The sequence below is a fragment of the Hippocampus guttulatus genome, chromosome 6 (assembly GCF_054856545.1).
Source record: "Hippocampus guttulatus isolate MCC_2025c chromosome 6, RoL_Hgut_1.0, whole genome shotgun sequence".
NCBI lineage: Eukaryota > Metazoa > Chordata > Actinopteri > Syngnathiformes > Syngnathidae > Hippocampus > Hippocampus guttulatus.
The window spans coordinates 12,763,929-12,791,766 of record NC_141266.1 but is presented as its reverse complement, the minus strand read 5'-3'; the positions used below and the strand labels follow the sequence as shown (position 1 = coordinate 12,791,766).

Genomic DNA, 27,838 nt, shown 5'->3' with positions numbered 1-27,838 from the left:
ACATAATTATTCACTTTTTAAAAATTGAACTACTCAATCAAATGACATTTTCCCACAATAGTATTTATTGAAATGGAGCAGTATGCTGCATTTGGTACACAAATTAGTGGCATCCTTAGAAAACTAAATAAGATGAATTTAGGTTGGGCAAGCATCCTGCAGTTCTACATTTTCAATAGAAAATGTTCGAATCAACTTAACTATGGGAAAATACGGGGACAGGAGAGGCATAAAATGTAATCCGTAACGAGCAAGTGAAAAGTGAAACAAAGTTAAAAAGTAAAGTAAAAAGAAAAAAAAAATACTCAATTGTATTTCTGTCCAGTGGGTGGCAGTTGTGTATTTTCCTGCCTAGACTTGCAAACATGAAAGAGAAGAAGACCTAGTGGTGGGAAATTTGACAGATGGGCAAAATTTGTTGTCAGCAGTTTTAAACAAGCGGGCTTTTATGCTATTATTCGCAAGATAATACGACATGGACAAATATGTGCTTGTTTTATCCGTCTGTCAGGCAGATAACGAAGAAACTGAGGAGTGCAAATGTAAGTTTTGACTTCCTTGTGTGAATTACCGCGCTACCAGCGTTTACTAACTAACCTTTCGATCGTGGTGGTTTTTGTTAGATAATGAACGTGTCTTTTAAAGACGAAAGGAAGATTTACATTTGACAATACATTACTAGAGTCACTTAAAGACGGTACAAACACGCCGATTACGTGCGAACCATTTCCAAGCTAACTGTAAGTTTGCATTGTTTTGCTCACTCACTTAAAACAATTTGCATGGTTTCATTTTATTTTTTTTGTTGTTTCGAATGTTACAGCTAACGTTCAAGAGATTCGATGACAATACACAAACTGTCCCCATCATTAGGTACACTTAGACAATTTGATGTACAGTAATGTCAAGAGTACAGTTTATATTCAAGACAACAGCGCTCAGCTCTGACTGGCACGTCACAGAGTTATATATATATATATTAATTTATTAACGTTTTAATCACTGGATTTATTTTGTGGTGATACTGGACTAAGTGTAACATTTTGATTATTTAGCTTTTGTAAAGTGCATTTTCAAACACGCCCCTGGGATGTTTGGGCTTAGATTTCGCATGTGTACCGAATGTTGTGACTGGTTGTCGTGATTGTCAGTTTACATCTAATGTTGTCTTGCACAGGTCTGGACCAATCGAAGCAGATTTATGAAGAAATTGTGACATTTTCCTCTCAGGAAACAGCCAGAGGAATCTCTGTGCTCCCACGTGCGTTTTTACATCTATCTATCTATCTATCTATCTATATCTATCTATGTCTATCTATGTCTATCTATGTCTATCTGTCTATCTGTCTATCTGTCTGTCTGTCTGTCTGTCTGACTGACTGACTGACTGACTGACTGACTGACAAAACCATGTTGTTACTGTAAAATTTACTTCCTTCTCTTTGTAGCGTGTTCTCTCAGTGGAAGCCCTTCATTTCAGAGGTGGTACTTTGCTGTTCAGGCTTGCCATGGCGAAATGCAGGTAGAATTTTGAAGTTGAAGTGCCCCAAAACACACAGTTGCTGTTTGTGCTTGCTTTATTTTGTGATTCAAGAAATGCCATAGCCTATGCACAGAAGAAAAATTAATCTTCCGGTAATTGCTTCATCCAACACAACAGAGTCATAAGATACTGGTAAAAATACAAAATGCCCAAAATTCATAAATGAAATCAAAATAATGTAACGAACTGAAAAACAATTGAGGTAACTCTATTGAATGAAAGGTGACAATAAATATGTGCATATACTGTATGTGTTGTAGTTTTGTAGCTCAGACTGGGAAGATGTGGGTGCAGTCCACCAGAGAGTGGACAATGAAGAGGAGAACCAAACTGCTTTGGAGCTGTGTGTTGCTTCCCTGAGTCTTCAGGAGGGATCGGTTCAAAAGTGTGACGAAGCAACTCTAACTGAGTGAGTTTTGATTTTCTCTGCAGTTATGTAGCTGATCCTTCATTATTTTTCTATATGCATGGTGTGAGGCTGTCCTGAAATTGTTTGCAGAATACATGCATATTCAAGTATGAAGACATTGATGAATCACACAAATGCGCATCAAATGTGTGGACACACATTTTGTGCACAAATTGGTGCGTACGCATGGGTTGTAAATGAGGGCCAGTGTTTCAATGAATTAATTTGATCATGGCACAAAACTGTCACCGTGACAAGACCTTTATTAACTGCAGAGGCAATATTTTAAGTAAGATTTAACATTCCAAACTGTCATGAAAGTCTTAAGAGAAGTCAAATCTTCAGCAAAATCCCGAACAGTCAAGTAAAGGAGTCTACACAATGTTCTCCTTGATCAGAGATATTTGCAAAGTTTGATGTGAAGTGTTCAAAGGTCGACCATATCCAGCTACTATCGCAGTCAGAATGAGAAAAAAAAATCTCATTTGAAATACGATGGTTTGTGGCAAATATCCCTGGAATATGCCATTTGTGGATGGTGCTTAACACAGACGGTAAGAGAAATACAACTGCAACTGAATGTTATGAATGTTATGAATATATAAATATGAAACACCCGGCCAACTTTTACCCTCTCGCATTAATGTAGGTAAGTGATTGCGGCGTGAGTGATGTCTCGCCAACTATTCTTGCTTTGTCAGTGGTACAGGATGTGTCTATTCAACTTAGCCAAGTAACACATCATCCGTCATCTGTTTGGTGGAACAAAAAGTCTTGGCGACTTGCTCTTTAAGGCAACTGTTTTGCAGCATATTTTAATTTTTTTTCATTTTTTTTTTCACCAATGTAAGTCTTGTCAAACCCCAGATCTTTGTTTTTGTACGGTCGGTTTTGGTGACAGTATTAATACCTGATTATTTAAAATTGCACGTGGTGAAAGAAACTTTGATGCTAACATCCAGTGATAGATTTCGTCGATAGGCATTGCTGGAATGAGTAAAGCCTTCTGATATTTAAATGCACGATACAGCACAGATTGTCAGCAAATAGTTGAGAGTGATTGATGTCTGAAAATGTATATGATTGCCTGTATTCGTAGATATCAAAATAGATTAATGCAATTTAACCTAAAAAAAAATAAATGGCTTACATTACAGATAATTTGATTAGTTTGTGTGTACATGCAGATCCAGCGAAGATTAACAACCCTGGCTAAATTTAGTTCCTGTCCAACATACAAAGCTTGCCTCTCAGTCCAGAGGTATCAATGAAATATACCTCCTTGACAACAATTTGCATACAGTTTTTTTTATAAAATTGCTTATCTAGACAGGGGCTTGATGGCATATTGTGGCATGTTTCAGGAACAACACAAAAACTACAAATATGTTTTTCAGTAAATTGATGGGAATAGGTTCCATAGAGGAAAAAAAAAATTAATCCATGAATGGACCAATACATTTCCTGGTTCAATTAGAATTTGCATTTAAATTGCTCTCTTCAGCCTGCTGTTCACATTTTTGACATCATGAGACCAGGACACATCTGATAGTTGATGTGCTATATCACGCTCTTGCAAGGCTTCAAAAAATATCTTTTCAGAGGATGGTGCCCACTCATCTTTGAGTATCACTGAGTGTCATCAGCAGGTTGGAACATGGATGCAAAGTGATTGAAAGGCATAGAAATGAATGTCTTTGAAGAAGTGCTGATCGAATGTATCAAAAACCCTCTGCGATTTTTGCATTTCACCTTCTTGTGAGAAACACTGAACAGTTGAGCATTCATAAATTTAGAAAAGGTGAAATTGTGTTGATCTGTAAAGTTTATATTGCATTTAGGTTCATCCTGAAATTTCACCCAAAAGCTGAATAGCCCTCACTTTTCGTTAGTAGTGTATATATAGTGGCACTATTCAGATTCCATTCAAATATACCTTTGAGGGCCTTTGAGATGAAATATCAAAGCTGTAAATGCTGCAAACCTGTTTTGCATTTTATTTTGCAAAATAACATTAGTGCAAATGCTCTCATCATTCACTTCACACAGCTATTACCCAATATGTGGCGTTATGAGAAAGAAAATCATCGTGAAAAAAACTTGTCCCGTTGGTTCTTTAATAGATTGCTCGAGGAGGCTGCAGAAGGAGTGCATGCATTGTCAGACAAACTTCCACCTCCAGGTAGAGTTAACCAGTCCATATTAAATAATTGATTAGATTTTTTTAATATGCTTTTATAGGTCCTTTTATACTGTCAAATCTGTAAAATCCATCTATTTTTTTTTCTGCCCGATCCCTGTTCCTAGGTAAAGCATTGTTAGATGTGCTGGTGTTTGGCTGTGTTGAGGAGTGTCCTGCATTAAAAATCTTCCTACCACTGCTGGGAGCCCTTCGACACATGAGCTCCTGGCACTCTGCCAAGATCACTGTCATCACTCAGCATACGACAGGGTATGAATGTGTTTCTATTTTTGTACCGCTGGGGGGCATTAGAGGCGTACTCAATTGCACATGGTACATTATCTGCTCTTGAACTTGAATCTATGATTATATGGACTAAAATCTTGGATTTTACAGTTTAAAGTGAATGTTAACTCACGATCTTTGTCTCAGGTGGCAAAAAACTGCATCATACCTGAGTGCTGGTCTGTTGGAGTGTACCGAGTTAACCAGCTGTATCAATGCCAGTGAACTTTGGAGAGGGGGCTTGGCCATCAGAGAGAAGAAGGTAATGCTGGAAGTGTGTGTGTGTGTGTGTTATGGTTACATATTTTTTTAAATTACATGCAGTTTTCAATTCTTTTTGCCCATATGTATTTTTTACCCTCACCATTATTTGGCCTCGGAGTGTTCATGGATGAAAATATGTTTGCCAAACTGGAAATAATTTTTTTTCTCCCTGGACATTACTAGAGTATTGCTCTTCAGTAATCACACAGACAGTGCTGCATAGCAAATAATGTAAGATGTGAGAAATCATCCTGTTGTTATCAGGTGTGTTTGCATGCAGTGTGTGATCATGTATGAATAATCACTGGAGGGCATGAGAGTTGCATCTTTTGAAAATCACTGGCCCGACTAGTAAGTACTTTGTTGTCTTACTGCTATGAACACTGGACAGCACAGCTCAACAAGCCGACATAAGTTTAATGGCATCTAGGGTGATTTAGTCAAGTGAAAAGCTCACAAAAAACCCCAACCAAACAAACAAACAAATAACAATAGAGTATAGCTTGAAAATAATTAATTTATCCTGGAGTACTGCAGAAGAGGCGCCATGATGTCGACTGGTTAGCACGTCCGTCTCGCAGTGTAGAGAGGTGCAGGGTTCGATTCCGGCTCCGGTCTTTCTGTGTGGAGTTTGCAAAAGTCGGATTCTTGATGGCCTTCTGTTATATTTCATCCTCATAACATTTTTAATTTTACCTTAATTTAAATCACATATGAACGTAGCAAGCACACAGCTTCTCGTTGACCTTTTCCAATAAACTGCTGCGAGGAGATGTGAGCAGGCTTAGGCTGGCAGTTGGAGAAAGCTGCTCAGCGGGAGAGCACAGGATGAAGGAATTCCCGGAGGAGCGAAAACCAGCAAACAGATCCTCGAACTGCGTTGTGTGTGTATTTGCACTATAGGCGTGTGTGTGTGAATGCGCGTGTTCCTCTCTGGTGGCTCCTTTCCGAATCTTCTGCGAAATGCACGTTGAACAACAGTCCATGATTCCGTTTTTACAAATTCAAGCACACAAAATGCCTTTTCTGGTTGAGTGAACGCCATTAATGGGCCTGAAAAGAAATAAAAAAATCAATAGCCTTACAAAAAACTTAATGTAATTAGCTTTAAAATGGCAAGACTTTTATCTTACTACCATTCATAGTTAAGGAGATATGAGAACTTCATATATGCCCAAGACTTTTGGAACACCTTGTATATCCCATTTTTCATTACCATCATTTTTCATGTGTCCCTGAATATAGTTGTTAACAGTACAGCCAGCTTGCTAACTGAAGCATGTTGCTAGTGAAGGTCCACCAATTGCTTATCGAACACTAACATGAGCCAAGATCGTCCACCATGTCTGCAAGCTCCAATATTGTGCTGTTAACATGTACTTTACATTGTCTGTCTGCAGTTATTTTATTTTTATATGAAATTATGGGAGCTTGACTAGTATGTATTTCTAACAGCATAACATCTACCCCAGGGTCTACAACCTTGTTGAAACTGAGAGCTACTTCTTGAGTACTAATTAATGCATAGTGCTACCAGTTTTGAGACACACTTTATAAGTACCGTACCTTTAAGATTTTATCATTAATAAATGATGGAAATGATCTATGTAATGAGGTTGATCATGTTAATGCATTTTTTTACAATAATTGTCAACATTGATCTATCTAGATAGTCAACAGATACAGTTCATATCAATATGCAACACTAAGGACTTTCTTTCCGTGACTAGCTCAAGTCTGACGCCGTGTGCTGCATAAATCTGCACGGAAGTGTGTTAAACCGGGTGTTGGTAATTGATGTATTAGGGGAAAAAAAGGGGAGGGGCAAGGTTGTTGCCGTGAACGCAACTGACACCATTCACCACCACTCAATTAAATTTAAATGTGGTGCACTCACATCACACATGGAGACATCTCTGCTCAGAAAAGGACACAGCGATCCCTTGCCTGACCAGAATATTGTCGCTGTGCTTAGTCGGTGTGGCAACAGACAACGTAAGAGGTTACCCTCATTAAATGAGCCGGTGATAACCGCTACCGACTTAAAAAGTATATGTCCACGGATCTCATGTAGCCATCACCACACTCAAGTCATGAGCATCACATTGTTCACTTTTCACCTGTTTAAGCATAATGCTGGCGCCAGGCCGAAACTTCCTATGTCCCGAATTGGTAAATTTCATATTTTTTCACAAATTTATACAATGAGTCAATCCACATGCCTGGGCGTTATATTTTTACTAATTATTGACCAATCTAAAATGTTTAAATGGGTTGCTCTTGCTGATTTTGGAGGTACCCTGATTCTGTCCAACACCAGCGATAACAAGAATTTCTTTTTGTTTCATATCAAATTTTTTGTCTTTCATTTTTTTTCCATTCCCATGACAGCCATTTATATGGCCTGAATCTGAATCAGTGCTACAGTTTGCTTCTCAGAAGAACCATGCAAAATTGCCTCCATTCCATCAACAGTTTGACTTATATACTGTCCGTACCTAATTCAGCCTGAGAAACCGCGTTTGAGTTCATCACCTGCTGCCGCTGCAACTACATCTGGCATTTTCTGATATTTTATTGTTTGTTTCATTCAGCATGTGTCCGAGCTTCGTTTCGATGGCTTTTCTCTGCGCACTCCTGATTATAAATCCGGTCACATGGAAGAGCCACACTTTACTGCTGACCCCAAACTAGAGCCTGAGGTAATTTCTTTCGACATAACTTTCTTTTCAAGCTTCATTCACTCTTGTTGTGGAACTTGATTGCACAGGAAACTGTCAAGTCAAAAGCACCTCCAAAAATGTCAACTAAAATTCTGAAAATATTCCTCAAAACCTGTGTTTTGGAGAAATTTGGAGTTCTCATCATCAGTGTGCATGATTTCATGCACATTTTTCAGGGCAAGACAGTGAGTGTCTGAATGTTTAATTGTCAATGTGTAAATAACATAAGCCATAGACCCAGAATTGTAATTTATTGTTTATCTATTAAATACCAGTTGTATTCACAAGAAAATCCAAACATAAATAGTGTGTAGAGACTAGCAAAACAGCAAATGATGAAAGTGAATATAAACATAAACCTTCTGTCAAACATCTTCAAAGAGCCAGTGTTTTTACCTAGCATGATAGTTTGAGTCATTATTTCCAATGGAAAATCATTTTGTTTGTCTTAACACAAAACCATTTTACCTTCAAGAGCGGTTAAAATAATTTCCCATTCCCTTCTTTCATGAGTTGCTAGTGTTGTGGAAACCTGTTAACCAGATTGTTAAAACAGATGACATCACTGCCGCTTTGTGCCCTCTAAGTATTAAAGCCCATGGCCCACTGTTCAAGCAAGTAATGATAGTGCTGTGTGAATTTGTGGCGCAGCTCCCCGGTGTTTGTTTAAAAGGTGTGTAGTGCACAGTGTGAAAGCTGTGAATTGATTTAGAGAGAACACTTGATGTGAGACAAGGTCTTTAATAACATTTGGTAGAGAGCTGAATTATAATGAGCTTTTTGATGTAGATTAATAGCCATAACAATAAAAACCAAGAGGTCTGCACTGTGCATACAAAGTTATGGTTAGTATGGGGTCCATCACACACACAAAAGTGTGCGCGAGCGGGTGTGTGTGCATTAGAGTGAGAGTGAGAGAAGGATCAAATGAAAGCTCAGAGAGGCAGATGGTCGGGATCGTCTTGGCACACAATAAAAAAAATATGTATATACTGAAGGACAGCAAAACTGTCCCAGTGCTGTTGTACAAACTATATGCTTGCAATGACTCCATCGTAATCGTGACTCTTCACTCCCCCAATACGTTTGACCACAGGAGACATGGTGGCCACACTCCGATGAGCTATGGAAAAGCCAGACAAGTTTATCTAGTGAGGCATTTATTAGAAATATGAGTATTTTCTAACCCTTCTTTTGCCGTCCACATGCGAACGCTTTAATGATCACAATTTGAGCAGCAGAAATGAGGGATCACATCACGGTATTATACTCACCATCAACCAATAAATTATCATTACGAGGCAGAATCTTATTGGTGCTGCATTTATCCATAGCAGCAATTTCAATGGTACTATATGGTGTGTAAAGTGAAAATGTTTAGTCAAAATGTATGACAGTTACAAATGAGCTGAATACAATGGTAAAGGTCCAAAGGGAAGAAACATGAATGTTTGCCACAGCTTAGTGGGCAAATATGAATACCGGTAAATACATTCGTTTTTTGTTTTTTTTTAATTGAGAAGGCAGCCGTCACAAAGATATTTTGCTCTTAAGATTTTCAGTGGAACGTTTAAATAATTGCTTTGGCACATCAGTGTGAAGCCAAATTGCAAACTTGACCTTTGGCAGCAGTCTGAGTGACTTTTTAGAAAGAACACTCACGACATTACGTGACTGAAAATAAACACTGCTTGGTGATGTGGGCTTGAATTCTTCTCCGATATTTGCATTGGAGGTGTTTATGACTGAATTGTGTTTTATCGCTTCATTCAGTTTGATCTGATTGAAATGAAGACCCTCGTTTTACAGGAAATAAAAATCAGGAACAGTGATTAGCTTAAATGCACCCCACTCAAAACCCCCAAGAAATAAAATTACTGTATGTTTTGATTATTTTGTAATTATAATCATCTACCATCAGAATCAGGATGTGAGTCATTTATTATACTGGTCCACAAATGTAAAGAAGGATTTTTTATGGTTCATTTGTAACAGGTGAAACAAAGTGGTATTTACTTGAACATTGAAGACTTATGGGGTAATTGGAGTGGCCCAGTGGTCGACTGGTTAGTGTGTCGACCTCACAGTGCAGAGGTGCAGGGTTCAATTCGGGTTCCGGCGTTCCTGTGTGGAGTTTGCATGCTCTCCTCGTGCCTGTGTGGGTTTTCTCTGGGTACTCCAATTTCCTCCCAAATTCCAAAAAACATGCATGGCAGGTAAATGGAACAGTCTAAATCAGTGGTCCTCAACTAGAAATGCTGTCGGTCCACTTTTATTTTTATTTTTATAAGACCAATGTCCCATGCACGGCTGTCATGGGGAGCAGGGCTATATGCCAATTTAGTATGGTCAAGCCAAGCTTATACAAATCAACACTCCTCACAACCAACCAATAATGGGGTGCATGAAAATAACAATTATTCACTTTGCCAGTACGCAGCAAATAATGAGAGGTATTGTGTTGAGGCAGAGGAACTCTTTTATTTTGTTAAGTTGTGCCTGCTTAATAATAGAAATAGCCCTTTTAGGGAAATAAGACATTTTTACTTTAACTTTGTTAAACAGTAGTTGTCTTTTTTCCCTTAATTTAACGAAAGCAAAACAAAATACTCATTTTACCCAAATAAATAATAAATATGAAAACAAAAATATCCTTTTCATTTGTACAGTTCCCCTTTTCAAATCCCCTCTGAAATCACTGAAAAATATATCAGAAGAGGAGTTAAGAACCATTTTAAATACTGACACAAGGGAGCACAGGAATGTGCAGTGCTGTTCTTCCACTAAAGGTGAATGCAATGTCTGAGGCATGCAAATATTATTTGAGTACGCCATTGTGATGTTCATTTACCATGTTGCGGTGTTGTGCTGTTAAACAGCCGCAAAGATCTCCGGGTAGACGGTAGCAAAACTGCACACGATCGAAACCTCCCGCGATTCGTCCTGTCTAATTGTCTGTGTGCGGCTCTTCTGTGCTGAAGCTGTGAGCACACTGTGGCGTCGCGCATGCGTCTGTTTCCTGACACAATCAACCATTTTGAATGCGTGGCGCTTATGTATGGGCACACCTTAAGTTCAGAGGAGCCAATCAGCGCATCGTATATGCTGACGCTTATGTATGGGCACACCTTCAGTTCAGAGGAGCCAATCAGCGCATCGTTATCGCCGACATGCCCTGCTCAGCCTGCTCGTCTCCAGTTCGTCAAACATTATACACACACAGTCGCGCTGCTGCGTCCTCTGCAATACATCTGTTCGTGCACGCAAATAATACAACGGATAATTTTAACAAGCGATCGCGGTAATGCGCAGATTATAGTCCAAAAATAGAAAATGTATAACGTAAAAATCACTTTATAATTTATTATTTTATAAAATTCGCTGAGGGTCCGGACAGAGGAGGTCGGCGGTCCGGACAGAGGAGGTCGGCGGTCCGGTCGTGGATCGCGGTCCGCCAGTTGAGGAAGACTGGTCTAAATTGTCCCTAGGTGTGAGTGTGAGCGCGGATGGTTGTTCGTCTATGTGTGCCCTGCGATTGGCTGGCAACCGGTTCAGGGTGTCCCCTGCCTGCTTCCTGACGAGAGCTGGGATATGCTCGCTCCAACATGCCCCGCGACCCTTGTGAGGACAAGCGGATCAGAAAATGGATGGATAGGATAATTGGATTGATCTTCTAGTTGTGCAATTGACATGACGATCGTCATTGGAAAAAAATCTAGATGGCTGAGACAGTCGTGTTAATATAATCAGCTGTCTGGACAAATAATTATTTAATATTCCTTGTTTACAAGTGTGTTTGAGACATGTTGTCATTCCTGTTCTTCACGTTTGCAGGTCTTCCAGTACTACGCCCCGGTTTTAGACCTGCTTCATCTGGTTACCCTGTCAGACCTGCCAAGCTTTCTGATGTCCAGCACACACTTTGAACTGTATCCTCACTTCTGAAGTCTGTGTTTCCATGCAATGAGTCAGACTCAGAGTCCCCCATTAGTGTTCATAATAGTGCTGTACCAATTTCAATTTCAAGGACCTGTAATAAGTTACCCTTAGTTTTAGATGCGAAGCGTAGAGATATGTATGTATGCAAATTGAGGAAGCCTTTAAACGCAGGAAAACATTAAAGAACCTGCAAACCAGCACCTGCAGGCTAAAAAAAATGCTTTGATTAGACTTGGAATGATGGAACTTTGCAAAACACTGCCATGCTACCACCACCCGCTCATCGTCATCATAAATATCAAACATAAAACCTTTAAGATTGTGTTTGCTTTGGAATTGACCAAATATTATCCCATTTATCAGTTATATTTCCAAGATACATTTTGGGCATGAGGCATAAAATATGGAATCACTTGTTTTGAAGCCTGCATTTTTTAATATATAATTTCAACTTCTTCTGCAGCACCCTCTTACTTGTCTTGCTCTATTTTATGCACCTTGACAAGAAAAACAACTCAAGAGTGCTGTCTGGTAAGTCAGTGAAATCTAAACTTCTTTTGGAACAGCTCAAGTCACTGCGTGGAAAGGTATTAGTCTGACTACTTGACTTTTTTTTCTCTGACATAACTTTTAACCTGCCATACTCAAATGCATTTTGGTCAATGAGAGGTTGTCTGCTAGGGGCAATCAAATATATATTTATATGCTCAGGTAGGAGCTTTGTTCAGCCTTTCCTGCATCGTCACCTCCATGGCCCAACCGTCAGCAGCCCAAATCAGCTCCCAGCGCTGGAGAGAATCTCTAGTCAGGAGACCCAAGTCCTTGCTCAGTCAGTTCTTTCATTACCTCATTAAATGACGCATATCTTGCGTATCGGAAATAAACTGGTAACATTGTTACAGATGACAAAGCTTTCTTTGCATGAGGCAGACTCGCAAGTCAAAAACACTTGATAGAAAAAAATATGATTGAAATATGATCTTAATATAGTGGGTTTTAGGGACGTGCTGATCACACTTTTTCGGCACCCGAGCCTTTGCTTCTAAGTATCTGCTGATACTGAGGCAACTTTAAAAAAAAAAAAGTGTGCATACAAATGATTTCAAATTAATGTAGAAATGTACATACAGACATGTATAAATGGTACATAAATATATATACACTTGTATATGTTAAATGTTAATACAAACAAAGTATAGACACATTTATATTATATGGGCCAATCCAGTGATTTAATGCAAGTTGCTTTTTGTAACTCTCAAAATAAACATGTTTTTAAATTTTTTTATTTTATTATTATTATTTTTTTAGCCATATGTTTGATGATACACCTTGGGGGTGGGAATGGGGTGAAAACTCCTATGTTAGTGCCCAATAGATCGAAGGCACATTAAATGAAGTGAAAAGTCACATATGGCATGATGCACCAGGCTAAATCAGCGCCAGCTAATGCTAACCTTAGCGCACGTGACATCCCTCATGGGTTTCATATTGTAGTGCAGTAGCAAGTCTTACTGTAATAGCTTCAGCCAGAAGAATATATCTGTCTTGACTGACACTAATATTTCATCTTGCAGTACCTGATGTCGAGGTCAAGGGAGAGAGTGCTCACTACTTCTTGTTGGTCCAGGGTTCAGACAATACTGAAGATGGAGTCTGCACAGTCAGGGTGTTGCACTCTGACTGTCAAATTAATGGCGTGCCAGCCATGGCATCATTCTTGGGACAGAAGCTGCTGCCATCATCAGGTACAGTGTATTATAATACTGGATGTATGTATATTTTTGTGAGGTCCTACACACCAACATGTTCCTACTTGATTTAGTTTTCCTTTGATTTATTATTGAGTAAGCATGTTGAAGCCATGAAGAGTAATCACAAGAAAAGAGTTATCCACATCAATATTTGGGACTTATAGAGTGTAATGAATGCCAGCAGTTCCATTCACCTATCCTATGCACAATGAAAGGACAAGATGGCAGGGTTGTGTGCAAACATAAATCATTAGTTGAGAGATGAGAGAAAAGAAAATGTATTAAGTGGAAGAAAAATAAATAATGCATCAGACTCCAAGCAAAAAAATAAATATATAAATCTATAATTGAGTAATTGAAAAAAGAGGAGTTATTGCCGTGGGAAGTGAAGGTTTCAACTTGGTGTTTGTATTTGTAATCCACAAGTGGAGCTCCAAATAAAAATGTATTGGATGGAATCACACATTCAGAAGTTGTAAGAAATTTACGCTCACCTTTAAAGAAAAAAAAAGATATATATGATTATTTTTGTCATGCAGGCACTAGGACTGAACCATTGACATGGCATTGGGGTAGAATGCAATTTTCAATTCGCCGATAAAAAATGCTATGGTATATTTTGGTCGTTCGGTAGCCACTGATTTGTTTGCATTATTCTTGTCATCAGATTTATGATTTGCTGTCTTTTACTGATGTTTACGCCACACTTGTTTGTTAGTGTTTTGTGAAGGTATAGTGAATGCTGCAGACTGCAAAAGTCCTGATAAATCTGATATTGTTTAATGCAATGCACAATACAGATTAATTTTTTACTTGTTTATTAAAAAAATACATAGCAAACAGACCTTGAAAAAAATGAATTTTTAATTGAAAGGAAAACAGTAAAAAGCCACCATTAGATTTTTTTTCAAAATCGTTCATCCCCGGCAGGCCCTAATGTGTGTGCATTGGTCCATTCTCGGCAAGCATCACCCTATTGTTTTAAAGGGTGTCCTTGTCTGCTCTTCGACTGCAAATGATATTCAAGATAGTTCCTACCATTGTTAACATTTTATGCAACCTTCAGAAGACATCTTTAAAATACTGTCAAATATGCCCCAACTGCGCTGCCATGAGTCAGCAGAGTTTTCACGATCACTAATCTCCCCCCCCCCCCCCCCCCACACTCAAGTGTGGAAAACCATGTCTTGCAATTTTTGGACATGTCTTCTACTGCCCTTTGTGTTTATTTTTGTCTGCTGAAATTTTGGTGTTTACTGTGCTTGATATTGCTTTGAGGTGTAGCTTAAGGCAGTGTCACATATCCCATGAGACCTTGCCCCAATTCAGAATGAAGCTTTGCACGGAACATTCTCAGCTGGGCTGGTAATGCACATTCATCTGGCCTTATTCATTCTCCGCTTTTTCTCCATCCAGGAGGTACAATAAGCGACATCCTATCTCTGCCTTGTCTCCAAGGAGACGGTCTGCTGAGGAGAGAGCGGAAGGTGGCCCAGGTCCAGGCACTGGTAATTAAAGAATACTTCAGTAAGTACTTGTTCGATAAAGCTGGTGACATGAAAAAATAATGTGACCAGATTCAGAGGGGTACGGAATGTGGTACATCCTGAGCATATTACATTGTTGAAAGTGACCACAACAGTGTGTAATGTGGCATGCAAAAAATCACTGAATTCATTTTGTTAATACTGTAATAATAATAAAAATAATATAACCAGGAAGTATCGACTAAAGAATATGAAAATGTTATATTGTAATCATCACGAGTAATCATTACGATTCTCAGTACTACTACACTAATAATAAAAGGATCAACCGACTCCAAGAAATGCGCTAACTTGATGAGACAACAGTGATGTATTTCATAGTGGTGTGTCTCCATCAAAATCTAATTTATATGGGGCTTCTTTTTATCAAATAAAAACACTTGGCACACGAAACAATGTTTTGGATTTTAATCGATGAATAAACAACAAAGTTCATGGATAAATATTTGTTTTTCATTAGGCTCCTACTCACACAAACAGATTACTGTGGTGCCAATTTTCAGTGAAAAAATAATGAACCGGTTGCACTTGAGGCTCCAAAACCAACCTTTGTCTTTTACGTACTCTGAAGCAGTGTTTGCTGAAACCTTTTACATCAAGTATAAAAAAATAGCATGATTTGCCATGAATTAATATGCCACCTTATTTAATATGCTTCTCCCAAAAATCACCCTTAAAAAGCAAAAATCTTTATTTGTGGATAAATCGGCCCCCTATTTGCTGGTATCCTTTCTCATCAGAGTGAATAATATGAATGAATAAAGAAAGGACAAAGACAGGACCTGATTATGATATCATTGCGATGCCTAAGCATTCGAGCTAACACGTCAAAGAAGTCCTTTACTTCTACACTGTGAAACCATCTGGAGGTGTTTAATTGGGTTCGTTTGCACATCTTTCCATCCACCCATTTTCTGATCCGCTTATCGTCACAAGGGTCGCGGGGTGTGCTGGAGCTGATCCCAGCTGTCTTCGGACAGTAGGCGGGGGACACCCTGAACCGTGTGCCCTCCAATCGCAGGGCACACGTAGAAGAACAACCATCTGCGCTCACACTCATACCTAAGGACAATTTAGAGTGTTCCATCAACCTGTTGGGCATGTTTTTGGAATGTGGTAGGAAACTGGAATACCGGGAGAAAACCCACGCAGGCTCAGGTAGAACAGGCAAACTCCACACAAGAAGGCTGTAGCTGGAATCGAACCCTGTACCACAGCTTTTTGTGACCGACACACTAACCTGTCGACCACCGGGCCGCCTTCGTTTGCACAATGTAGTCTTATTACAAGAGCAGAACTGAGGCAGTCTTTCATTTCAAACAGTGTTAAGCCCCATTTTTGTTTGGCGTGTGTACACCACACGCACACACATTCATGTTTTTTATTCTCCTTGGGTTCAATTGGCTTCTTCTTTGTACAAAACACACTATTTGTACAAAACACACTATTGTGCTCACGTCTTCTTCTGTGCTTGTAATTGTGGTATAAATCGAAGTACAGTATTCATACTATGGCCTCTACGCAGAATATCGGGGTTGGGATTTTCTTCTTGATTTTTTTTCAACCGAGCATTTTATCAAATGCATTTTGAGTTAAACGTATTGTGCTGTACTAAAAGTTAATTAAAACTGGACTGTCCTGAAAAACTTCTCACTCACTCACACAACACTTGCTCGCTTCCTCCCTTCTGCCTGATCGCTGTTGAAGGGGCTGCAGACAAGAAAGCACCTACTAAGGAGTTGACATTAATGAAGAATTTAAACGGCTATATTATTATTTTTTTCTCGCTTCATTGGTCTACTATAAACTCTTTCATTTCCACTTGCACAATAGACATATTTTAATTATAGTAAAAGTTGAAGCCCAAAATCTGTGAGTCATCCCTTCTGCCGTATCAGCCATTTTGGGGATTATTTTCAAGTGATGTGGTATGACCAAACGTCATGCTGCTCACACTGAAGTAAAAACAGAGAGCAGAAGAAAAACAAATACAATTTATTCCAAACTTTACTTTTTTTTTCTTGGTCGATACCTCACCGGACTTGTTTTTAGTGTGTGTGTGTGTGTGTGTGCGTGTGCGTGTGTGTGTGTGTGTGTGTGTGTGTGCGTGTGTGTGTTCAATCCCATAGGAAGACATCAAACCGATAGCTGAAAATGAAAAACAAAGACTACATTTCATAGAATGATACTCATTGGCAGAGGAGAACAGATATGAGTCAAAATATTGTCTTTTCATGTGTGTTGCATTGATTGATTTGCTTGTTATTGGGGTTGTAATTTGCAGTAGAAAAATGGTCATATTGAGATTATTTTCTCGTAGTTTGCCACACAGAGATGGCTAAACAATTTACCGGTACCTAAGATGTCAATTTGCAACAAACTAATGTCGGTATAAATTATGCTGTTTGAGGTTCAGTCTCAATAAACAAAGGCATTGTTTTTTTGTTTGTTTTTCTCGTAGCTACAGTGAAGGAGATCTAACACCATCCCATCAGTGGCCTCGCTCAGCTTCCTCGTTATTGCTTTAGGCATTGCTGGTGCATAGGATGATTCGCAATATCATTAATTTCAGACACAGAGCAGACAGCGCAAGTGAAGCTATAGTGGAGTACAGTGAGATAAAAGAAAATGAAGTTCTTCAACCTTGAGGAAACAAACTCCGACTGCGCTTTGACAAGACTGCGAGGAGAGCTGACATACCACAGGGCTAATTGAAAATCGCTATATATACAATTATTTCACATTAAAATGAGGAGGCCGCCTGTCTAGTTACAAAAGTTAAGAAGAAAAATTGAAATGGAACAGCAAGTTTAGTTACTGTCTGATGGTTAAGCAAAAAAAAAAAAGCGGGGGGCAGTTGCAGTATTTCTGAATTTATTTTCTGTATTTTATGACTCTTGGTTGAGGTGTGGAAGTCATTACTTTCATGTGCCATATGTGACTATGTACCCTGAACAAGCATTTCATCAAGTGGTTGCACAAAATAAGATCATCTACTACTACTCCACAAAAATGAAAACATGTAATTGGGTTTTGATGCTTTTTTGTTTGTGCAACCACTTGATGAAATAAAAATTGAGTTAATTCAACATACCATTTTTTTATGTGTACTAATGAGAACTTGTCTACCAAAGTGTCACTAGGCCACTCTGTTTGTGTTTTTAGGACAGAACAAAAAATCCTCTTTGGGACCCCACAGTGACTTGAAGGCTATTCTGAACATGGCTAGGGAGCAATACTTGAGGAAGTCTGACTCCATGCTTCCCCACGCTTCTTCCCTGACCGACAGCATGGCCACGAAGAACCCAGGTACGATTAGAGTGATACAAGTTGATGCGTGCACAGAGTAGTCCCAAACTGTTTGGACGGATTTATGCAATACCCGTTTGAATGAAGAGTACGCTCGTTGTGCTTGTAAATCTCTAACTAAAATGTTATGATTGAACTGCTTGTTGTATTTGACCTTTGAGAAGTCTTTCATAATTAAATCAATTCAAAACTAGGTAATCAGAAATATGAGCAGTGCAGGACGCATTGACAATACATATAACAGAAACAGATAAAGATTTCGCTGTCACTCTTGCAGTTTCCCAAAGCAAATATTCTGACTTGCCGATGGATTCTTACACAGTTCTGTATCTGTTCGCTTAAGTCAGCAATGCATTTATTACGAAAAATGTTGTGCACTTCGAGCTGGAAATGAAAACAAGAAAGACGATTCTGCCTTTAAGGTCCAAGGTCAACTTTATTGTCAAATATGCTTACATGTGACATGCAGCAGAGGTGAAATTTCTTTCTCTCAATCCTCAGTGCAAATATGTATCTCAAGCACTTCACATATACGAAACACTAGAGTTAAAAATGTATGCAACTAGACAAATGCTAACCATTTGATAAGTATTTATTTATTTATTATTTATTACTAGTTCGCAAAAATAATTTCAAACCTACTCAGTTGTCATCTGTGTAAAATTACACAGGGGTGGGGCATTGGCAAAGCAGGAGCCATTGCGTTTTGGTGTCGATCTGGTTGGTGGGATTTTTAAAAAAAATTTATTTGCACCTTGAAATAGCCTATACAATGACTTAATCACATTTTACATGAGTTCATGTGCACGGTTTAATTAGCTTTGTAGGAACTGTCGTAATCACTTACAACCAGAGGTCATCTTTGGGCATGAATCAGCTACTACTTGAAACCGCTAGGTCAGGGGTATGTGAGTTTCATTTACAAACTCAATGAGCCGCTACAGAATATGCAATTTTAATAAAGTTTTTAACAAAAACCTTTTGAATTCTGAAGAAAAGACACTTTGTTCTTTCAAATAAAGTAGTCAATGTCTATTGGAGTTGTCCTCATATTCATGAAAGTCAAACTGAAACGATCCAGCCACAGCGAACCAAAAATGCCATCTGCGTCCGTGTTCCGTCATCATTTCATTGTGTATGCTCTGTGGCGTGCGAAGGTGTGTTGATGCCCAATGCCAACGTGCAGTTGCAGGCAGACTTTTACCCACGGGAAACCAATTGTCAACAGGGTGGATGAATGCCCACCTGCCTTGTTTGACTGCCCCCAAGCGATGTTTGTAAATATAGCTCCTGCTGGCTGTAGTACTGTATTATTAAACATTCAATTTTTTTTTAGCAACTTTTCTTGGATTTATCGATGGCTTACCTACCGGCAGGGGAATAGCTCAATGAATCACCAGGCACCAGTTGTCGCACATTGGCGGCTGTGACGCATAATTTTGAGCGACAAAAAAAATTCATAAATACATTAAAAAAGCATTGTTTTGCATATTGGTGAAATTAATTATTTCATTTGAAAAATGCACAAATTAAAATAAAAACTAGTTGAAATGAATTACTCAATATTTATTATTTTCCAAAGTCACAGATGGATGAAATAGTTAGATGCAGCTTTTGAGCCGCAATTTGCTGACCCCTGCGCTAGATCTTTTTTGACCTTTTCTGCACTCTCGGTCACCCAAACAGTCTGATCGCCCAAACACAAAAAATGCAGTGGTCATACATCAATGTATTACTCACATTTTGGGCAGTGAGATTTCAGTTCCATCTGCCATGGGTTAAGCATCTTGAACTGGCTCGAGCTAAAAGTTTGTATAACAGCTGCAATCCATCATACTGTGCAGCTTACCGTGTAGGGTATGCGCATGGAGGGAGACTTGTAGGTTTGTTTATGATTGCACCACAGGTCTTTTGTTGCCCTTACAAAATGCTTTCCTTGGGTAGTAAATTAATTGAGATGTACAGCTCTCATATGTGTTTTTCCAACCTTCATCTTGTTCTTCACCTCATCTGAAGGTCAAGGTATGGCTCAACAACATAACAGCGACTTAAAATCTATTATAAAGCTGAAAGACAATGTGATTTGACTTGTCAACTCGCTACACCAAGTCCCACTTCTTTCTTTTCTAACAGCATTAGAAACAATGTCCCACACGCAATCTGTTTGGCCCGAGAGGAGTGTACTCCATAACATTGAGAACCTACAGAAAAGACGACAGAGGGGAAGGTAAAGTTTACTCTGTGGCATCTAAATTATCTGTTCACATCGTTGTATATTATTCAACATGCTGTATGAGCATTCAACATGAAGTATATCGCAATTATTCATATTCTATATTGTCCATTAGACTTGGCTTGTTAGGTTCTGGCTCCAGTGACAACCTTCTGGGTCCAAAAGAATTTGCTAAGGGTTCCACAACCTTACTGGATGCCAAAGAACTTTTAAAACACTTCACACTCGATGGCAAGCCAACCAGTGAGCTACAACCTCTGCCCCTTATTAGAGGGTAAGATGAGTCGTTTGAATGAGCACTGTTTATACCTTTTTCTGAAAGTATAGAAAAGCATTAGAGTCGGAGACAACTTGAAAACATGATTGGGGTAAAAAAAAAAACCCACAACCACAATTTTATTGGCAGACAGAAAAAAAGGCTAACACAAAATGACTGTATTCTGCAGTTCATTGCTAAGAAGCTCGTGCAAGGTGAGAATTTTATTTTGATCATTAGTCTCCCTCTGTAATACCTGTGTGACCTTTGTTGGAACACCATTTGGAGGGAAACATGATTAATTTTGGCTGACAGACCATCTCATTCTACTCTATTATCTGTGCTGTTTTGCTTCAGTCATAATGCGTTCCAGTTGTCATCGGACTTGTGTCCCGGGAGTGTCAGTAAGATGTCCTTTAAAAAGGCCACATCATCCCATTACCACGGCATCGAGTAAGTATCTCCCACCTCAAATTCCTTTGTGAGTTGGTGATTGGATTCTTTTCACTGCACATTTAAAATTTTTATTTTATTTAACAGTCTGACGGCTTCCTATCTTTGGGTTTTTATAGCTTCTGCCTGGATAACCAGTGCTCCTTAGACCGAGACCAGGCTTTTGTACGCCTCCAGTCCCGTCTCATTCGCTACGAGACGCAAACCACCTGCTCCAGGGAACCATGTGTCCTACCGTTTGCGACCAGCCCCGCCCCTTCTCCCGCAGTGATGTCAGAACCAGGAAGCGTTCCTGATGGGGAGACTCTGCAGAACACTGACGTAGCTCGACTCAAACGCAGGTCCTGGGACACAGATGTTGGAGGCTATCCCCGCAAGAGGTAGTGGAGGCGTGGCTTAATGAGTCGGTGGAACCATTCCAGTCTTTAACTGTGAAACAATTGAAATGAATGATATAGGCAGGCCAAGTCAGAGAGCAGCGACTCCTTGTGTTCTCAAAGCAGTGGCGGTAATGGGACACACATTAACATCAACTCACAACGACAAACACCCAGATCCCAGTCGGTCTCCTCTTCCACACCCTCTTCCTCTTCTGCTCCAAGAACATCATCTGGTAAAGTCAAATCAACCCAACCTTAACCGAACAACTTCATCTTTTGTACACATTTTATTCCTGTTCACAATTTTGGAGAAACGTAGCAACTCAATGACCAATTGAGCATTGTCAAAGCTGAACTGAAGTAAGCAAAACATATTTGTCAATACATTTTACAATCTCTTTCTTTGGGTTTATCAATACCGTGGTACCATGACTTATCCCTTTCATTCGGCCAAAAATCTCCAAGCTCATAACTCAATTTTCTTGTGTATCCAGTCAGTTTTCCCTATTAAAATGAAGTGAATTTGATTCAATTCGAGCCCCCATAAAGCGAGCACAATTATTTGTTATTGTATAAAACATAGTGAAGCATAAACAAATGCATTACTGGTATTAACATTACTGTATTGTATGTCCTTTGATAGTGTTACTGTATTTGTGTGTTGAATGTGGTGTGTTGTGACGGTGTGCCTTTTAAGGTACGTAGTGGCTTTTTGAGTGACGTCAGGGCCTGGAGTCAGCTTGTGAGCAGAGGTGGGCATCGTCAGTCCGGTGAGTCCATCAGTGAGTTGCCGTCAGTATTTCAGGCCGTTCCAGTCCGATGAGTCGGCGTCGGCAGCTAAATGGCGTCGCACGAACGTACTGGTGGTCATACGTAGGTGGCGCACACTTGACACTCAGCCAAATACAGGAAAATCTCAAAACTAAAACTGTGTTGTACTGTAAATCTTGCAGTCCCACAGACCTCAACAACATGTCCTGTATTGGTGTTATTTGACCAATCACCACGCTGTGCGTGTGTATGTCTCTTGTTTTTATTAATTTTTTTCTTTATTTGGCTGTGTGTCGGTTGGCGCGCCGCCTGTATGCGATATGGAAATTATGTTCTCACGTGGGTCCGCCTGAAACAGCTGACATGAATCAGTGACAGACTGACAGACCTTCCGTCAGTCTGACGGAATGCCCACCTCTGCTTGCGAGTGTTCTCATTTTGTGTTTGTGTGTTTGACCGTTTGTCCCATTTAATAAACCTCCTTGCCGACATGCAAGGGTGTTAGAGTAGCGATTTTTGTTTTTTCCTTTCACTTGAGCGGTGGCTCGTCGTTCGAAAAATTTGTAAGTTAGGGCACTCTTAAGTCAAGGTATTGTTTTTACACCGAACATCATTGTACAGTGATCCCTCGCTACTTCGCGGTTCGTTTATATATATATAAAAAAAAATATATATATATATATATATATTTACATATACATGGAGTACGCGGCCCGGTAGTCCAGTGGTTAGCACGTCGGCTTCACAGTGCAGAGGTACCGGGTTCGATTCCAGCTCCGGCCTCCCTGTGTGGAGTTTGCATGTTCTCCCCGGGCCTGCGTGGGTTTTCTCCGGGTGCTCCGGTTTCCTCCCACATTCCAAAAACATGCATGGCAGGTTGATTGGACGCGCTAAATTGTCCCTAGGTGTGAGTGTGGGCGTGGATGGTTGTTCGTCTCTGTGTGCCCTGCGATTGGCTGGCAACTGATTCAGGGTGTCCCCCGCCTACTGCCCGAAGACGGCTGGGATAGGCTCCAGCACCCCCCGCGACCCTAGTGAGGATCAAGTGGTTCGGAAAATGGATGGATGGATACATGGAGTACAGTACTGTATATGTTGCTCTATGTGACTCGCTGTTGTTTTGCAGCTTCTCGCGGACCGTTTGCGGACTTAAAAAACAAGTTTTTTTTTTACCTGTTTATGTTAATTGGACGCTACTTCGCGGATTTTCGTTTATCGCGGGTGGTTTTGGTCCCCATTAATCGCGATAAACGAGGGATTACTGTATCTCTCTCTGTCGACGCAGTTACATTGCTTTAAGGTTAGCTTTGGTTTCTTCCCAGGTTTGTTGAATCAATCTTCAGCCGACAAGCATAAAACGCAGGGGCAGAAGACCGATCACAGGCTGACAGACAATAACAATGCCAAGGAATCACGTTCCCAGAAACACAATAGGGTGAGTTTTTTGTGTGCCGACGAAAAAATAAATACAATTTACGATCATTACTCATTACATTATTATTTTACCTAACACTTAGTGACTCTTTTCTTTTGAAACTGTTGCTTTTTGTGTCTGTATAAGAAAGAGAAACATTATCAACAATTTTACAAACACTTGTGTGTAGGAAACTTTCTAAGAAAAAAATGAAAACATTATGCAGACCCCCTGAAATCTTTCATGAATAAAAGCCTTAAATTAAGACTGCCACTTACCAACACACACCATCTTACACTCTGGAGGCCGACAACAAATTCAACCACAGTCCTTCCAACAAATCAGAGTTGTATAATTGGTTTAGCAAATATACATGATGTATGTTTTGGATGTTATCGCTTGCCGTGATTTCCGCTTATTTACAACCTGCTTGTGCACACATATAATAAAGCGGTTCGGAAGATGAATGAATGAATGAATGTGCACACATATGGAAATGACGCATGACGACACACTCACTCGATTACCTGCGCACACGTCGCGGGCTGAATCCTGACCTTGATGTGTTCTGATCTCTGAACATTATGCTAACAGGATGTGTGTGCAGTCAGCAATACTAATGTGCAGGCGTCTGCACGTGTACAAAAACAGTTGGCACAATTCAGGAATAACGACAGCGGTTAATTTAGGACAGAGATTAAAAACAGTCTCTTTCTTTGGACCTGAAATGATCTCTGTGTAATTTAGTACATTTATTCGGATCTGCTTCTGTCGAAAGAGTGGTTCGACAGAAGGTGGCTCCTTTTATTCCCGAGCGTGCGCTGTCAACTCTTTGACTAAAACGGTGTGCCTTTTACCTGAGAGCTCACACAATCGTTTTAGAGATAGTAAGGCCATCCTTCTTCAAAGTCATGACGTTTCGACATCCATTCTGGAAGAAGGCAGCCTTGCTAAAATTAGTTTCTGTGAAGCGAGATGACGTTTGGCGATAAGGGAATTAACACAAGTAGATTTAAGGTTTCAGTATTGTGTCCATGAGAACGTGGGTGTCCTCTGTTGCCCTCAGATGCTGCAGGAGGTGGTCATTAAAACCCTCAAACAGCACGGGATCAGTGCCGAGCATAAATGCTTTGAGGCTTGCAGCAAGAGACTGTTTGATATCTCCAAATTCTTTCTCAAGGTTGGTGCCCACACACTCTAAGCGCTGTCCACTCGTTCACTCCGAACTCTCTTTTTCAGTTGGCTCCCTCCCGCCAGGATTGCAATGTCCACCATATGTTGTTTTTTGGTTACAAATTGTGCGACAAATAAACCTCAATGGGAACGGTTTGACTGAACCTCCCTTGCTTTTCTTCCCACTATGTATTCTTTATTTATTTTGAGCTCCAATTGTAAAGGGGACGCATAAAGGAAAGTGGACTTTCAATATTTATGTACAAGTAATTTGATCTCTGGGGTGCCTGGACACCTATTAAGTGTTAAATTCAACAATTAAGTAAATAATTGGGTATCTGCCTAGTTTTGAAAAATGTTTCTCTGAACAAGATGTTCTGTACCTCTGCCCCAACTGTTACGGCAATTACAGACTAATTAACATAATAACCATCCCATACCAAGTTTTTCAGCCAGTGACTTGACACTTTGGCTGGTCAAAGATTCAGAACAAAAGAACCACTTTCACATGTTGGCGGAAGCTCTTTTCAACAACAGTGGCAAACCGAGTTGCAGTGTCAGCACAGATTAGTGTGCCAACAGTGCAAACATTAGTTTCTAACGTTATAATGTTCCTCTAATTTATCGGCCTAGGCAAAAGTGAACACTGTTATGAATAAGTTATATTGATTTTAAAATAATGGCTAAAAAAATATTTGTGGTCTTTTTCAAGTGTATTCGTTTTTGTACATTTTAGAAGACGCTCTTTTAAACTTTTGAGCATTGACTTCAAATCTTCACATAGCTCGACAAAAAAAAGAATAAGAGTGGAAATGTTTGTTCTCAGGACCTGAAGACATCTCGCGGTCTGCATGATGAGATGAAGAAGGCAGCTTGCAGCAATGCTAAACAGGTTACCATCAACGTGCATCAATGTTCCCTTCCACACGTTAACGCATTCAAATCCTCTTCAACTCATATGTTGTGTTATCATAGGTCATTGACTGGGTGCTGGAGAAGACCTTGAAGAGCTGAAGATGTTTTTGACAAACACATATTGAGTCCTACTTTCAAATTTCCATGTTTTACTTTGACATGTTTTTGTATTATTGTGTACCTGTTATTTTATATTTTTTATTGAGTCAATTTTAATTACTTTTAAAAAAGGCCCCACTTCTGTTTTAACTATATACAGTATATATATACATATATATACAGTATATATATATATATATATAGTTATATATATATATATAGTTATATATAAATATATAGTTTTATATATATATAGTTATAGTTATATATACTGTTTTATTTTTTTTACCATTTGAAGGACAATAAAATTTTACATTTTCCTTCCCTCTTGTCTGCCTGTATGCATCCATTTAATGGCATAGTTAAAAATATAATGAAGACAACTGGGATAGACTCCAACACGCCCGCAAGGCTAAAGACAATGACAATGACTAAAGACAATGACTGTGGACCATATAAAGTTTAGATTATTAGTTGAAGTTATGAACCACTTACTGTCATCCGTGATTGTCATTGACCATTTGGTCACTGACGTTTTCACATTTCTCACTCTTGAAACTTGTTGCTTGGTTCAAATGTTGCCCATGCAAGGCATGTGGGAAGGAGCTGCCTGATTTTTGTTCGTTAGTAGAATGGTATCTCCCTTCCCCTGCCCCCGGCACATTGTTGAACTCCTGCACAGCTCATCAAAAACTCAAGTCATGTCCATCTTTGGTGTCCATACAGATTCACGGCGTCTGTCTCTGCTTCAAAATTGCCATCAGTACTGTCTGATGTATGACAGCTTGTCTTGCCTATGCATTTATGCACTTTGCCCATAATGCATTGCGCGCACTTGGGTTTATTACTTATTCATCGTGGATCATGAAACGGTGAAGAACATTTAGACGCAAAAGTGAGATAGAGGCATTCAGGGGTGCTACAGGGACTTGGCAATGGTGTCCAGAACATTCCACACACACACACACACTGCACAATTTACATCTCTTTTATCATGCAGTTACCAGTGAGTGGAAGTATAAAAACAGGAACCGTCACAGTGCTTCTGCACACAGAGAGGCCATGGTGAGGGCAACCAATGGAAACACACATGAACAAACGTTATGTTTCAAATGTGTGTGTGTGTGTGTGTGTGTGTGTGTGTGTGTGTGTGTGTGTGTGTGTGTGTGTGTGTGTGTGTGTGTGTGTGTGTGAGTGTGAGTGTTTTGCACTCAGACAGCAAGAGTCCTGCAACAACAAACATGATCCTGTCTGGTGTTGAACTGAAGATGGCGTTATTGTTTGAAGCACGGTGTGCGGAAGGGTCATCCATCATCATCTTTTCCATCAACAGATGGTAACAGGGACGCACGGAGGGGATGATCATGTTCTTTCCATGCCTTTTTACTTAAATGAGGGACTAATTGTGTCACTCGACAGCTGGAATATTGCACAAGTCATGTAACCGCTTTGTTTTTTGGTTTGTTTGTTTATTTAAACTTTTTTTTTGCACATTGTGGGCTTTTTTTTTTAACTTCCTTTTAATGTAACTGACTTAAATGACGTGCAGAGGCACTGTCAGTTACCTGATGAAAACGTCATCTGTACTATTCCAGAAAGTGCAGCATAAATCAACAATTCACACAATTGCCACATTTACGAGTTTGAAAACTGTATTAACACTATACCTGCATGTATATATGCATGCTAAAAAAAACAACTAATTATGGCATTTGCCATTGCTTTGTATTCATTTGAAGAGCCTGGGAAAGATGGTTTTACATCAGTGGTGTCAAATTTATTTTTGTTGTGGGCCATTTTGAGTCACGTCTTCTGACAGAGAGCCGTTACAACAGTGAAACCACAAAATGTTTAATCGCATTATTACTTTTATGGGAAACTAAATTATTGCAAAATCTCAACGTCATTTATCACATGACAATTTGACATGTTGGTACATTTTTTTAGCAAGGACATTGATGATTTTCTTTTGGGGGCGGGGGGGGGGGGGTCACATAAAATGATGTGGCGGGCCGGATTTGGCCCCCGAGCCTTGAGTTTGACTCTTGTGCTTGACGTTGATGCCGTTTCAAATTAGTTAGAAAGTGTGACGCTAAGCTAAAAGCATTTCGGTAACAATGACGTCTGCTACCCAGAAGCAATGCTCAGTCCCATTTGCTTCAAACTGTTTCTCTTTTTTTTTCTTTACT

The 27,838-nt window shown here is 39.6% G+C and overlaps 1 protein-coding gene across 1 annotated transcript; it reads left to right on the top strand.

Moving 5' to 3' along the window:
* The first annotated feature begins 393 nt into the window (after positions 1-393).
* On the top strand, positions 394-25,930 carry mtbp (MDM2 binding protein). The gene is made up of 23 exons (XM_086114650.1): positions 394-542; positions 1,178-1,261; positions 1,449-1,522; positions 1,804-1,952; positions 4,076-4,134; positions 4,260-4,404; positions 4,567-4,681; positions 7,278-7,385; positions 11,241-11,335; positions 11,866-11,932; positions 12,057-12,174; positions 12,923-13,093; positions 14,516-14,626; positions 17,812-17,955; positions 20,089-20,182; positions 20,304-20,462; positions 20,802-20,897; positions 21,017-21,277; positions 21,356-21,510; positions 23,371-23,483; positions 24,529-24,642; positions 25,462-25,527; positions 25,611-25,930. The coding sequence occupies exons 1-23, from the start codon at positions 476-478 to the stop codon at positions 25,647-25,649; spliced, it is 2,604 nt and encodes an 867-aa protein (XP_085970776.1). The 5' UTR covers positions 394-475; the 3' UTR covers positions 25,650-25,930.
* Positions 25,931-27,838: the final 1,908 nt, after the last annotated feature.